Source organism: Antrostomus carolinensis, unplaced genomic scaffold, assembly GCF_000700745.2.
Source record: "Antrostomus carolinensis isolate BGI_N321 unplaced genomic scaffold, ASM70074v2 scaffold21024, whole genome shotgun sequence".
Classification (NCBI taxonomy): Eukaryota; Metazoa; Chordata; class Aves; order Caprimulgiformes; family Caprimulgidae; genus Antrostomus; species Antrostomus carolinensis.
In genome coordinates, this window is record NW_010313099.1 from 43475 (window position 1) to 56751 (window position 13277).

At 40.0% G+C, this 13277-nt stretch overlaps 1 protein-coding gene across 1 annotated transcript in view; it reads left to right on the forward strand.

The window, feature by feature from the left end:
* Positions 1-13277, forward strand: part of LIMCH1 (LIM and calponin homology domains 1) — a gene marked incomplete at its 3' end in the record, with an annotated part of 53029 nt that overhangs the window by 20143 nt on the left and 19609 nt on the right. The window contains exons 7-13 of the mRNA XM_029084805.1: positions 1776-2066; positions 3299-3553; positions 4863-5207; positions 5917-6240; positions 6805-7038; positions 8017-8265; positions 9207-9242. Coding sequence (XP_028940638.1) covers positions 1776-2066; positions 3299-3553; positions 4863-5207; positions 5917-6240; positions 6805-7038; positions 8017-8265; positions 9207-9242 — 1734 coding nt within the window. The remainder of the gene's footprint in view (positions 1-1775; positions 2067-3298; positions 3554-4862; positions 5208-5916; positions 6241-6804; positions 7039-8016; positions 8266-9206; positions 9243-13277) is intronic.

Genomic DNA, 13277 nt, shown 5'->3' on the forward strand with positions numbered 1-13277 from the left:
TAAGGTTTAAAAGGCAATTGGATTTGGGCAAATTACACTAGTGTATTGACAATCTGTGATTTAGAAGCGAGTGATGCAATATGGCCTGTTCAGCAGTGAAATTTGAATGTGAAGATGACCTTGTAGGCCTGTTGATTTTGGTATGTACAAAAGTCAACATCCTTAGTCAACTTCTTACCATATTATTTTACAGAAGAAAGAGTAGAAATTGTTGTTACGAGTGGAAGCTAAGGGGTAGGACAGTACTTGTTGATGGAGGGTTAGAAAGGAGAAGCACTGCAAAGCATACAGCAGCTCAGAGCCATCTGTTCCAGCTGTTTCTGAAGCTGTTGTGAACAGAGATGCTCATGAGGGAGAGGGACAGCAGCTCTCTTTGGAGTGCTGTCTGCCAGTGATGTCTTTTGCCTTGAATGAAATCTTGATCCTTCAGAGAGATCTAAGGAAAAAGTTGCCTCTGGCTAATTTGAGAGCGTGCTCTCCACATTGCTGATGGGGAGATCCTGTGTGCTGCAGCATAAGGAGGCAAAGGCAGGCAGTTTCCTATTGCTCCTTCGTCCTGCCGGGCCTGAGCCAGGCTGACCTGTCAGGGTGGTTTATGGCTTTCCTGTAACTTTCTCCAGCAACTTCGTTGAGCAGTACTTGGAAAGGGCAGCTGGGGCTGTAAAATAAGTGGCATGTATAGTGGGCTTGCAGGGCTTTAAAATGTTTTAGAAAAGCAGCTAATTATAGCACTACTGTTTTCTTAAATAGAAGAGAAACTTGAAGCAACCCTTGAGCTGTTTAGATTTGCTTTCTTAATGTCAGTCCTTTGTGATACCCTCTTTTTCCCTTTGTGTAGCAAAGTGTGCTATATGAAAGAGAAAATGCAAGATATTTGCAGCCTACAAAAGTACCCCAAGTAACAGTCTACTACTTGGTATCCAACTTTCTAAAATACAAATAAATACAATTTTATTTTTAAATGTGAGAGTTGCGTAGCTCTTGCCATCTGTCATTTCAGTTTACTTAAGAGTATTGACCATTACAAGCTAAAATAAGCTTAATCTTCCTGGGTAACAGCTGTCAAGGGTCTTCATTGTCATAATCTTCAGTAACAACAAGACTGTGTTGGTATCAGTCTCATTTCTGAGCAAGGCAGATGACAGTGTGTTCCAGCATGCCAGTATCATTTGCTTACTGGTGCTATCATTGTAGCTACTGTATGTCAGCATTGGCACAGAGGGCTTATTCTAGGGGAAAGGGAAGGTTAGTTAGGGGAAGAATCAAGTGTGGATGTGTGTGAGAAGAAAAGCAGTTAAGAATCTTAGGGCAAGCACCCTCAGTGATTACCCAGGTCTTATAAAAAAAAATAAAAAAAATAGAGCCATTAACAAGAAAAAGTGCCAAATGCTTGATATTTCAGGATTCAGCAATGTTTGGCAAGGATCAAGTATTTGCATCAAATCTCTTTATTTGAAGTGTGCAAGAAGTTTAATACTGCCATTTACAGTACTACATTCACTGCATCTAGTATGTTAAACTAGTTCTTGCTGGTTCTTCTAGCTATAGCTAAAATAAGTAAAGATCCAACACTACTGATTTTCTGTCTGAAGTCCTTGCAGATTTGTTACCTGTATATGAAAAGTTTTATTTATAACAAGGCTTTGCCCAATCTAACAACAGCCTGGAGCATATTTGATTAACTGTGCTTGTTTTCTGACCTGGAGGTGAATGCTGCCACTCTCTTCTCCTCCCCTGGTGCATCAAGAGCTTTCTTTAATTTTGCTCTGTGTCAGTAAAAAGCAAACATGTGAAGACAACGGAAGCACCCCAGACATCATCCTTCGCAGGGACAACCCCTTCATGACACATTACCAAGGGAAGGATTCTGGTTCAGAAGATGAAGCAGCCAGCAGAGTTCCTGATTTAGAAAAGGATGACTTTGCCACTCGGAGGGCCAGAATGAATCAACCCAAACACATAGTTCCATTTAACTCCTTTTTAATTGGACCCTATACAAGTAAAGAAAAAGGTAAACTGGAAGACATTAAAAAGCCATTGCAGATGGAAAAGCAGGAACACGCAAGGTGTGCGTTCATTGTCTTTTTCTTTCTATTTCAGTGCTTAATTTCACATGGCTTATAGCTGTGTAGGACTAAAGCTGTCTTGGCTACAAAAAATTTATAAAGTAAATGCAAATGCTTTATCATAAAGTGAACAAAAAAAGAGCTGTAGACTGTAATTTTTTGTTAGAGTATTAGGACCAGGAGCTTAAATTGACTGTGAGTGTAAACAACATAAAGACTAGACACTTTTGTTATGTAAGTTCATGAGACAGCTCATGAGCATGACTAGTGAAGAATGAACTTAGAAGATACGTTTTGCATCTCAGCTCTTTTGCTGAGCATTTTCAATGGACATTTTTGGATGCAGTTTTTTTTTCATCTAATGCCATTCTTTTAACACCCTGTAAAACATGGACTTAGTCTTTAGTAAATACACTGAATGTCCATACCTGTTATACTGCACCAAATTGTGTTGCACATAGTCCTAATGTTTTTTATATAGCATTGTGTTTGGAAATGGAGCATGGCTTACAAAGCTTCAGCCTAGAAAATCTCTTCTGTCTTCAGATCAGTAATACAGACCTTTAAGAAGTTGCTGAACAGATATATCTGCTAGGCACACATCTTCTTCAGGAAACGAGTGTATTTATTTGTGCAAAGAGGAGTGATCCCAGATAAAACCACTATATACACATTACAGTGGACCTTAACTGTATTGATACATTCAAAACACTTCTCATAGTATCTGGTAGCTCTTTTCAGTAATGCAAAACGTGCCTTTCAGCAGCCAGTAATTTGATTATATAAACATTTTCTAATTACTAGTTTGGCAGGGCATCTGGAGAGCACATGGCCAAATTTTAATATTCTAATACTATTGACATGACTCTAAGATCAAAGAAATTCTGTAGTATGTTTGCAAGCAAAACTTGAATTCACTTTGCTAATAATATGAGAATGAGATATTTGTAACTATTTATGAGAAAGCTTATTGCAGAAATGCTGAATATAGTACAAACTCAGAATTTTCTTGCTTAAACTAGGAGGAGTCATATGATGAAGTGGTTTCAATAGCGCACGAGCAGGTTTCAACTTCAAGTGATTCCATGTCTACTTCCTAAAATTAGTGCAAAATTAATCTGCTTATAAATTTGGTTTTATCTTCTTGTACTCTGAACCTCTTCTATTGTCACTGATTTATCATTGCTCCCTCAAAATATCTTTTCTTGCTGAACTGGAATGTGCATTAATAGAAGACGACGGGTGCACATGGCATCAGCAAGGCAAATAATGACAAGCAAAGAGAACCCACTTCCGCAAACTGAGAAGACTGAGTCAGAGGATGAACAGCAGGTGAAAGTGCCTGATACTGAGGGAGATGATTTGGCTAAACAGAAATCTCAAAGTACCCTTCCTCAGCTACGAGAAGATGGGATTTTTGTGAATGCTTCTGTAACAAAAGCAAATCTGGAGACCTGGAAAAGATTGAAACTGTCAGGGGAGTCCAGGTACGGTTTCTGCCTGTGGACAGGATTTGCACCCTAGGAAGCATGTTTAGTATGTCACAATCTACTCTGTGTGCTTGTGGTTTTAAGCTTGAAGAATGCCTTGATGACAACAGTCCTCACCTATTTAAATTTTCAGGAGGTTTCCAAAATCTGTACTGGGATATTATCTATCTATCATGAAATGAAAGTGTGTCCGTCATTTAGAACTACTATAGTAGTTTCACAGTCACTCCCCCAGTGGATACTCTTAATGTCATATTAGAAAAGTCCCTCTTGTCTTGTGGATCAACCTGCTTTGAAGCAGCTCTAAGTTGAGTAACAGCAAGGTCCATGGGTCACCACTAACTCAGTAGCACTGTGCTGCTGCTAACCAAGCTGTCTTCAGGACTTGGGGCATTACACTTTGAGGGTATTAACTGAGGATCAGCATCTCTGTGCATTAATGTGTCTATACTGCTTTTGAGCCCTGGGCTAATATATCTGCATAGCTTTGTACTCCAGTGCTGAGTAAATGTACCAGCACTGTTTGTCACTGCAGCAGAAGTTTCAGGGGCCTTGTTGTATGGTGTAGACATGCTCTTATTGTAAACTAAATCTCCACAGAAGGAGCTAGTATAAAGCAGTTATTCTAAGCTGTTTCCCTATGGAGGTGGGCTATAACGTATGCAGGTGATTTGTGACTCCAGTAGGAAAGGATAACAACTCCTAGCCTTCCTGTTTAGGCACATGCCATTTTCCAATTAAAGGTGGCAATCTCTTCAGGCATTCTTCTAACAATGTGGTTACTGTGTGCACTTTTAGCTCTAATACAAACCATCAAAACTCAATCATTCTCTCCTCTCAAAGATATTAGTACTCCCTCCGTTACTTTTGAGGTGATTTATTAAAGTCAAGATTCAGTCCCCTTGGTTTAGGATAAGTGAAGTTCCTGGTGCTCTCATGCCACGGGAACTCCCTCATGACAAGGTAGGTGTGCTGCTGCTTGTGCAGTCCCATGTAACGCATGGCCCAGGTCTGCGTGAGCAGATAAGGGAACTATGGTTTTGGTATAAAAGCTGAGTCTGGAATGGGCTGTATGCTACATTACTTCCCCTAAGGAAGGGCTTCCATGGATGTGCTCCCAGAGTTTCCCCAACAGATCTTCAGTATCTTTGGATTTTATCTGTCATTTGGGCCTCAGTATACCACAGCTTTTTGTACATTTGTCCTTGAATTTTAAAATAAAAAACTTCAAAACCTTAGGACCATATAATTTGCTTTATTCTGGATCTCATTTGGGGGGGATTCTTTTATTCCTCATTCATACTAGTGAAGAAGATTTCAAATGTCCCAGTGACACTGTGCCACCAGCTGAAATCACCGTGAAAGCAGCAGCCCATGATGATTTTGCTGTCCGCAAAGCCAGAGCAAACAAAAAGGCTGGTAGCCCCAGGCAGAAGTTTGTGCATTTTGGGCCAGTAACGGAGATTGATCAACAGAAATGGGACAAGCTCATTATTGGCAGAGCTTCATCCAAGAGTGGAACAGCAGAGGAAAGCAAGAAAGACAGTGTGGAGAGTCACTCTGGTGTTGAAAGCTCTCCTTCAACCACTGTTGGCAGTCTCGGGTGTGCTGAACACAGAGATGAAGTATCTAAGCCACAGAATGAGTCCAGGTATTTGGTGTGGCTTAGGAAGCGCTGCTGAGCTGGAAATGAGACCTGTTCTTGCAAGATGCTGATCTGCATGGGGGTGGACTGCAGCATAGACCTAAGCGCTGTTTAGGTGCACGGCCTTGTTCAGAAGTCATCTCATGCCTTCATAGCATCTTGATGTGTTTAAGGTTACGCAAAACAACGCTGTGCAAAGGTCTTCTGAGAGCTTGCCTCAATTTCTGATGAGCAGTGGAATCACTAGTATCTCAGAGTCTGAGCTGTTCAAGCTTTTTCTGCTTCTTGAATCCCAGTAGCTTTGCTCTGCCTGCTTTCAGCACATTAGGAATTTGTTGTTCAGCTTTCTGGCGTTACTGATGTACAAAAAAATGCTTTCTTCAAACCTAATGGATTTACTTTCTTTTTGAAGATGTAATGCTGAAACCAAGGTGTATTGGTACTCTGTGTTTCTGGCATTTATCTGGAAGAGAATTACAGCTCTAGGAAGTTAACTTATTATCAGAGCTTACATTTATTTGGCTTTTCTTTAATAGCTTAGTCTGCAGCTGTAGCAAGAAGTTTTAATTAATGCTTTTAGCAAACAACTCATTCAGTTAAGTTTGTGTGTTTGTAAAACATTTGCAAACTGAGTTGAAGGACGACTTCTTCATACCTTTCATTTGATCTAAGAATGCTTTGTTTATCTCACCCTTCCTCTTAATCTCATTGCTAGTGAGGTAACCAAGTCAGGTACAGATGACTCTTGCAGGAGAATGCTGTCACCTGACCCAGTTTCTGGCATCGTCTCTGAGAAAGACACCCCTTGCAGTTTGAACAAACAACAAGAAAGCACCAAGGAAGAACATGAAGGGCATTTACCAGACATTGAGAGAGATGATATGTTGGTTAGAAGGATGGGAACTTTTCAGAGGTGTACCACTAGCCCCATTCCCATACATTGTCCTCCTCTGTCAGTAGTTCCTCATCTGCTGCAACAGCAGCAAGGGGAGGCAGTGGCTCGTGAGAAGGATTTGAAGACTCCACAGGAAGCAGAAAGGTCAGAGAACAGAAGCAGATCCCTCTGAGCCTCATGCCTGGTTTGTGTGTGGTGTTAGTTTGGATCAGTCAGCAGTGTTGTTCCATTCTTCACGCGGCCTTTAAAGATGCGTTTTATTCATTCATCATGGCATGTGTTCTGTTTTATGAAACTACTTACAAGAATGTATTCCATGAACATAAAACAGTCTGGTTTTCATAATATTTAAGTACTTCAGTTGTTAATTGCTATTCAGCATGAAAAGAGTCTTTTATCTTTTGGGGGCATTTCTTTTGCAACCCATGGTGCTTTGTCCAGACTTTTATGCTAGCTTCTAATTGAATAATTCCTTGCATACATTTTTGTGCAGTGCCCAACTTCTAACATATCACCTACATAAGTGTGGTGTTCAACATAGTTTCCTCTTGCTCTCACTCCCTGTGCTGTAGCTAAAGATGCCTAGTTGTCCGTCACTCTGCAACTGTGTTTTGAGTAACAGTACCCTGCGTTGCCTGAGCAGCTGCTTGCCTTGAGCTGTACAAGTGAGCGTTATCATGGAACAGTGTCACTTGTCTCTCTGAGCAGTACTGTCACACGAGAAGAAAGCCAAGAACAGCTTGAAATCCCTCAGCAGCAGAGTGGTGGAACAGAAAACAAAGTGAAATTTCCAGACCCACGAAGAGATGACATGTTGGCTAGAAGAACTGGAGCCTTCCTAAAACAGCCTGGGCCCAGTGTTAAGCAGTTCCTTCCCATGCCATTTTCAAAGCAGCACAATAAGCAGGGCACAGCTAGAGACCTTGAGAAGAGAACAATGAGGTAAGAAAGCTGGGATTCTCTCCCTTGAAGCTAGCTCTGTGGGCTGTTTGTCAAGATCTCCTGATCTGGAGGAGTTGCTGTTGGCCCAGCAGTGGTTTCTTCTGTACTAATCCTCAATTCTGTGCCAACCCTTTCTGCTCAAAAGGCGGCAATGCAGGGTTTCTAGCCTTTTTGGTAGAGCCCTGTAAAGACTGAGAGCAAAGCTCTACCAGATGCAAAATTCTTAACAGCACGTGGAAAAGGATATGCATAGCCAGGTTGTATTACATTTGCAGAGGTTTCTGGTTAACTATGAGCTAATCATTACAAATGTTTCCAGCTAGAAATAGCACTGCTGGATACGGAAGGTTAGATGCTTGTCTATGGCTTAACTGGTGCCAGTGACTTCCAAACAGGAAATCCAGAGGTCCCGAAGATCTCTCCTGATAAGGCTCGGTGTCTTTCTAAGCACCTTTGTTCAGATGAGTAGGGCTGCCTGGGGAAATTTTCAGTTTAAGCCTTTGAACAGAGTTACGTGTTGGCTGGTTGAGCCACTTGCAAGCAAGATTGGAAAGGTTCTTATTCATCAGCCTCTTTGAAGTACGTGAGAAGGAAAGGATGTGCATATGGCTGTGTATACACAGATGAAAAGGTAGTGTATAGCTCAGCCAGGAGAAGAAAAACCTCTGTCATCTACCATAGAATTGAACAGTGGTTTGGTGTTGAGAAGACCTTATAATAGCTGAATAGCTTAGTTAAAATATGTACTTAATACTTCAGTCTTTGGCGATGTCCAGGACAGTTTGTGTTCCTGACTTAGAGGAATGGAAGTACAAGCCCTCTATTAAAATTGTGTTTTGTGCACCCAGCTCACTCAGCTTGTCACCTATCGGCTGTTTGGGGTTTTTTATTAATTTGCAGTTATGCTTTTTGTTATATGTGATTTTTTCAAATGTTGCTTAACACATCTCTTTGCGCTGCTGCCTTTGGCTCACTCAGGCCTGAAAAAAGTCCACAAGCCTGCATTAATAATTCTGGAAAACCTATAATACAACCGCCGCAAGAACAGCAGCAGGGGCAGGAAAAATGCAGTCTCCCTTCTGCAGGACAAGATGAGACTATTTGTACTGCCCAAGTGGGTGAAGGTAGCCTTAATGAAGTCCACCTTGATCAAACATCTAAGCTTCAGGAAGTTCCTGGGGAAAACAAAACGGAAACACTGTCATCCAAGGATGAGCATCTGCAAACGTGAGCTCTGTAATGGTGTGAATCACACAGCTTGTACACCCTTGTGTGCACACTTCACTATTCAGATTTTGCATTGCCTGGTGTGTTTTCAGTCCAGACTAAAATACTGTATGTCAGTAATACACTTGTTGGAAACAAGCAGAGTAGTGGTGTAATGTATTGTTCTTTTTTCTACAGCTAATGAAATATTTGATTACAATATAGATGTGAATTGCAGAAAAGGTTTATGAGTAGCAGAGGTTCAATGGGACTCTGTGGGGCATCCTCAGACATGTGTATCTTGCTTCTCCATGATCAGAAAATGTTGGAGCGTTGACTTTTGTACTTGATGTTCTTTTATGATAAATCCCAGCTACAAATACATGGTTTGCATGACTCTAAACAAGACTGTTACTTCAGTGGATGACACTGACCTGTGTATTACCAGTACCTTTTTTCAGCTACACCCCCTGCCACCACCACCCCTCCCCCCACTAAAAAAAAAGAGGAAGTCCTGTGGCGTACTTTCTCCCTATATCCCTATATTTGCCAATTCCATGCTTCAGTAGTGGTGATTCTGAGCACTGCTGTGGAGTGTAACTGTTAAGATTTGTCTCTGTTCGTAGCATGTGTGGCACTTAATATAAATGTTAATATATTGCTTATTCTCGATAACTATTTTCTGCACCCATGTTAGGTATACTTCAGCAGATTTTTATACTGGGGGTGTTAGTATGGGGTCAGGGAGGGATGGATGGTGTTCTTACATAGTTTGACCTTCAGATGATTAGTTAACTATTGTTTGCTGAATGCATAATCCCCGAGTAGTATGATTCTTTTTCGGTCAGCTTTACTAGTACAGGTTGGATGGTCAAGTGACAGTTACCCGAAGTGTATGGATCCGGTTGCAATTACTACTTCATGTTTTTAAAAATGCTCTAATTTTATATTTGGTCTTGTAGATTCGGCCCCAGAACTGCTGTGTCTGATGACGCAGAGTAAGTTGTCTTGTGATCACAAGATTCTGTTTTAAACAACTTACACTGCATGCTTTCCCATCTTCCTACTAATTTAAAATGCAGTTGATACCTCATTATTATTTTGCAGTGTTCCAGCAAATTAATTTTTCAGAAAAGCACTGAAAAATGGAATGCAATATGGCTTACATTGCAGCTAAAAAATAATTTTTATATAAAAGCCCATAAAAACTAAGCATAACACTAATGTCTAGCTGTTGCTTAAAGTATTGTTTCCTCTTTTTTGTTCTTTTCTTTTCTTTTGTTTTTCTTCTGAATTTCCATTGACTCTAATCAGCTGCAGGTAAAGAGAGTTGGGTTGAATCTGGGCTGGGTGTTGAGTTAAAAAAATGAAGTATGACCTATGTAGGAAGAAAAAAGAAATCCCAAAGTAAAATAAAATCTGATGTGAATAATTACCAGGAAAACACATCTTCAGTTGTTCCTTTATTGTCTTTTTAAAACTTTCTCTTGAATTCCTTCTAGGTTGGGTTTAGTTTAATGACGTACTAAACTTTACCTTTTTTTAAAGCTTTTCACCTCAACGCTCTACTTTTCACAGAAGGAGTAGGGCTAGGACATCTACTGCACTCAAAAACATATTTTAGTGGTGTGTGGATGCATGTAAACTGTAGTTCAGAATAGTATGCAATGTCGTTCAGAAAGCTCTGTGAAAGCATTAGCTATTCTTATAAAGTGCAGGCCTTTAGAAGCAACGAAATAGCTGGGAACTACCCACATAATAATGTCCTTAATACCCTTCTTCTGTTCACAGAAATGCACATGACGTTCTCTATACCCCAGATTAAATCACAAAATATAAATAGCATAGAGGGGTTTTTTTTTAATAACAAGTATGTTCAGAGTTTTATATAATTTTTCAAACTTTCCTCTAATGATAAAGGCTTGAATCATGGACTGAAAATTCTTTACAGGGTCTGTGATACTTTTATGCTATTCAGAGCCTGTGTCTTCTGACCACAGGGTAAATGTGATCATTTTCAAGAAGCAGAAATTTTTTAAATCAAATTAAGAGATGAGATAAAAACAGCATAAATTGTTATACTTAACAATGGAGACTTCCCTGCCATTTCAGAAAGCCTACCTATCTGATTGATTGTTTATGTGTTTTCCCACATTTTTGCATGTCCGTATTGAATGTAAACATGAAAGAAGATACATGGAGATGCCTTCAAAGAAGCATTGCAGTGCATTTGGTTGTATAATGTGAGAGTAGCGAAGATTAATAAATCATATTGTTTATTCCACATTGATTCTGATTTCATTTTAAAAGGCAAAACAATAAATGCCCAAGCCTTGTTGTCATCCTTTCCAGATGTGCCACAGTTTACAGAGCAACTGTTTTCCTAAACTGTCTTTAAAGTTCTTATAAATGTAGGATTGTGATTTTCGTTCTGAAGACAAAGTACTTACGAAGAATCTAATAAAATTGGGCTCTCAAGTAGAAAAAATAAATTTAACTGACATTTAAAAGGCTTCCAAAATGTTTGTCAGGCTCCTTCGAAAACTCTGTAACTTGAATCCAGTCTTGGACTAGGTGCTCTTCATTCCAGTGGCAAAACTAGAAACTCCCTTGTTTATTAGACTGACAAAGTTCCCTTCGTTGATCAGTGAATGCTGGATGTTGTCATCACCCCAGGTCTGTCTCAAGGTCCAGAAGAGGCAATGCATAGCATGTTGCAGCTCATCAGCCCCATTCCCATCTCTCAAAGAGATGGGGCTGAATTCCAGTGGTAGTGTGACAGTCCAGCATGAGTTTAGGTTTATGCTTTATTCTTTAAGCCTGACAAGCAGATTATAGTAACTGAGATATTTTTTTTTTAGTATTTGTTTACCAGAGTCTGGTTCTTTAGCCAGCCTGTTGCTTTTTGTGTTTTGTTGGGGTTTCTTAAGTCTTAGTATGTCTGTAAAATAGTAATGCAGCCACATAATAAATGCCTTGAATTTATCCTAAAAAAGGATTTTTTAGCATATTCTTATAAAAATAAGGTTTTTACCTTATTTATCACTTTCAGGTTAAATAGTCTGAAACTCAAATCCTTGAGGACTTTTTTTATCCAAGACTTGTTCAGACTTGTTTTTGTTTTGGTTTGGGTTTTTTTTTTTTTTAAAAAAAAAAAAAAAAAAAAAAGAATTGAGGCACGATATCACTGACAAGAACAACTGTAATTTGTGAGAATAAAGTAGTGTAACTTAAAAAATCACATCATCCCACAGATCTAGCCCTCCAAAGGACACTGTTGGTCTGCACAGCGTTTTTTCACAGATTTTTGTTAGAACAGCAGGTCTGGTGCACTGGTCAGCAGAGAGGCCTCCAGCTTCCAGACAGAGTTTGAATACAGTCCTCAGAGCTTTGCTAATGGCAGAAAATTAATGGACGTTAATTAAGTAATTCAGTACAGTTACATCTTCCCTTGTCTATTTCCATGCTGTGTGCCTGCTGACCCGGTGCATGGTTGAAGGAAGGAATAAATCTAGTTCTTTTCATGAAGGTGTTAGTGATGAGCTGGAGCCATTTGTAGTTTATATGACAGAGCACTGGAATAAGCTGCCCAGAGAGGTTGTGGAGTCTCCATGTCTGGAGATGTTCAGAACCCACCTGGATGCTTGCCTGTGCAACCTGCTGTAGGGAATCTGCTTTGGCAGGGGGGTTGGACTAGATGATCTCCTGAGGTCCCTTCCAACCCCTACCATTCTGTGATTCTATGATATAAGAAGGAAATAGGATGAAATGATGTGGGACTCCTAATGAAAGTGTCTTTTGTCAGAAGCTGAGTTTTGGCTTCTTTGATTCTTTCCTAAGGATGAACTTGGCAGGCAGAGAAGTTGCTATACACTTTTCAGTTGGCCTTGTCCATGTATTCAGGAAAGTAGGTGATTCTCTTTAATGGTTACTACACATTGGTCAGAGCAGAGCACAGTGCTTTGAGATGTGACTCCTTCATATTGCTCTCTTGGGAAGACACATTTGTGCAATAACGTGTTGCTGCAGAGTTGATGTTTGAACCTCCCTGGTTGCTTATCCATGGCAATGAAGGCCCAGCAGCAGGAGGTGACAACTAGATTAGAAGGTGCATGTGAGAGAAGGGTACAAGAAGGGAACTACACAACCAGTTTGACCTAGTAGGCACAAGGTGGTAAATACTTAACACTAAAGGCATTTTTAGTGTGAGTTTCAAAAGCTCTTAAACTAGAATAAACCCATTAAGTGTGACTTTATTACAAGTTATGCATCTCCCAACCTACCTCACCAGTCTGCAAAATATGGCTGATATTTAAATGTTCCTTAGTAGATGAGATGCATTTAGTTTTAAAAACAACAGAACTTGTCCTTTCTTTAGGTTCTATTATTTAGGAGTGTTCTAATCCAGTCCTGAGCAACGCAACCTTTAAACAAACCACAGTGAAACCCAAATCAGTGTACCACCCAGCACTCTGTTTAAGGGCTGAACCACAGTAATATGCTAACCTTGCTGTTCATTCTTAAAGGCACTAGGATGTGTATTCTGTTCTTCCTTTCTGAGTAAATACTTGCTAACAGGATGGGATCTGTGCATGTCCTTTTCCATCCACTGTCCAGACTTTTCAGTTTTCCCTTGAGAGCAGTTCATTCCCATCTTTGCTTGCCTGAACACAAGTGTTGGCTAATACATAAATGCACAGCTTTCCCTGTCTGTTCACTTAGATTACTGCACACACAATCACCTACAATTTTATCTTTGCTGGGTGCTTCTCCTGCTAGTTGGCTCACGTAAAGCTACAGATGATCATTTGATGACTGCTGTGAAATCACTTCGTGTGGAACTGCATGGCTTTTTTTTTTTTTCTTTGTGTTTTGCTTTTACTGGCACAACTGAGATCATGTTTTACTAATAATAGGTAGCAGGGGAGGAGTAGTAAGTACATTATCTTCATATGAAGACCTTTATATATATGAATGAATGTGTAATATCAAACCATGACCTTTTTTTTCTTTTAAGTCTCCAAAGGTCAGGG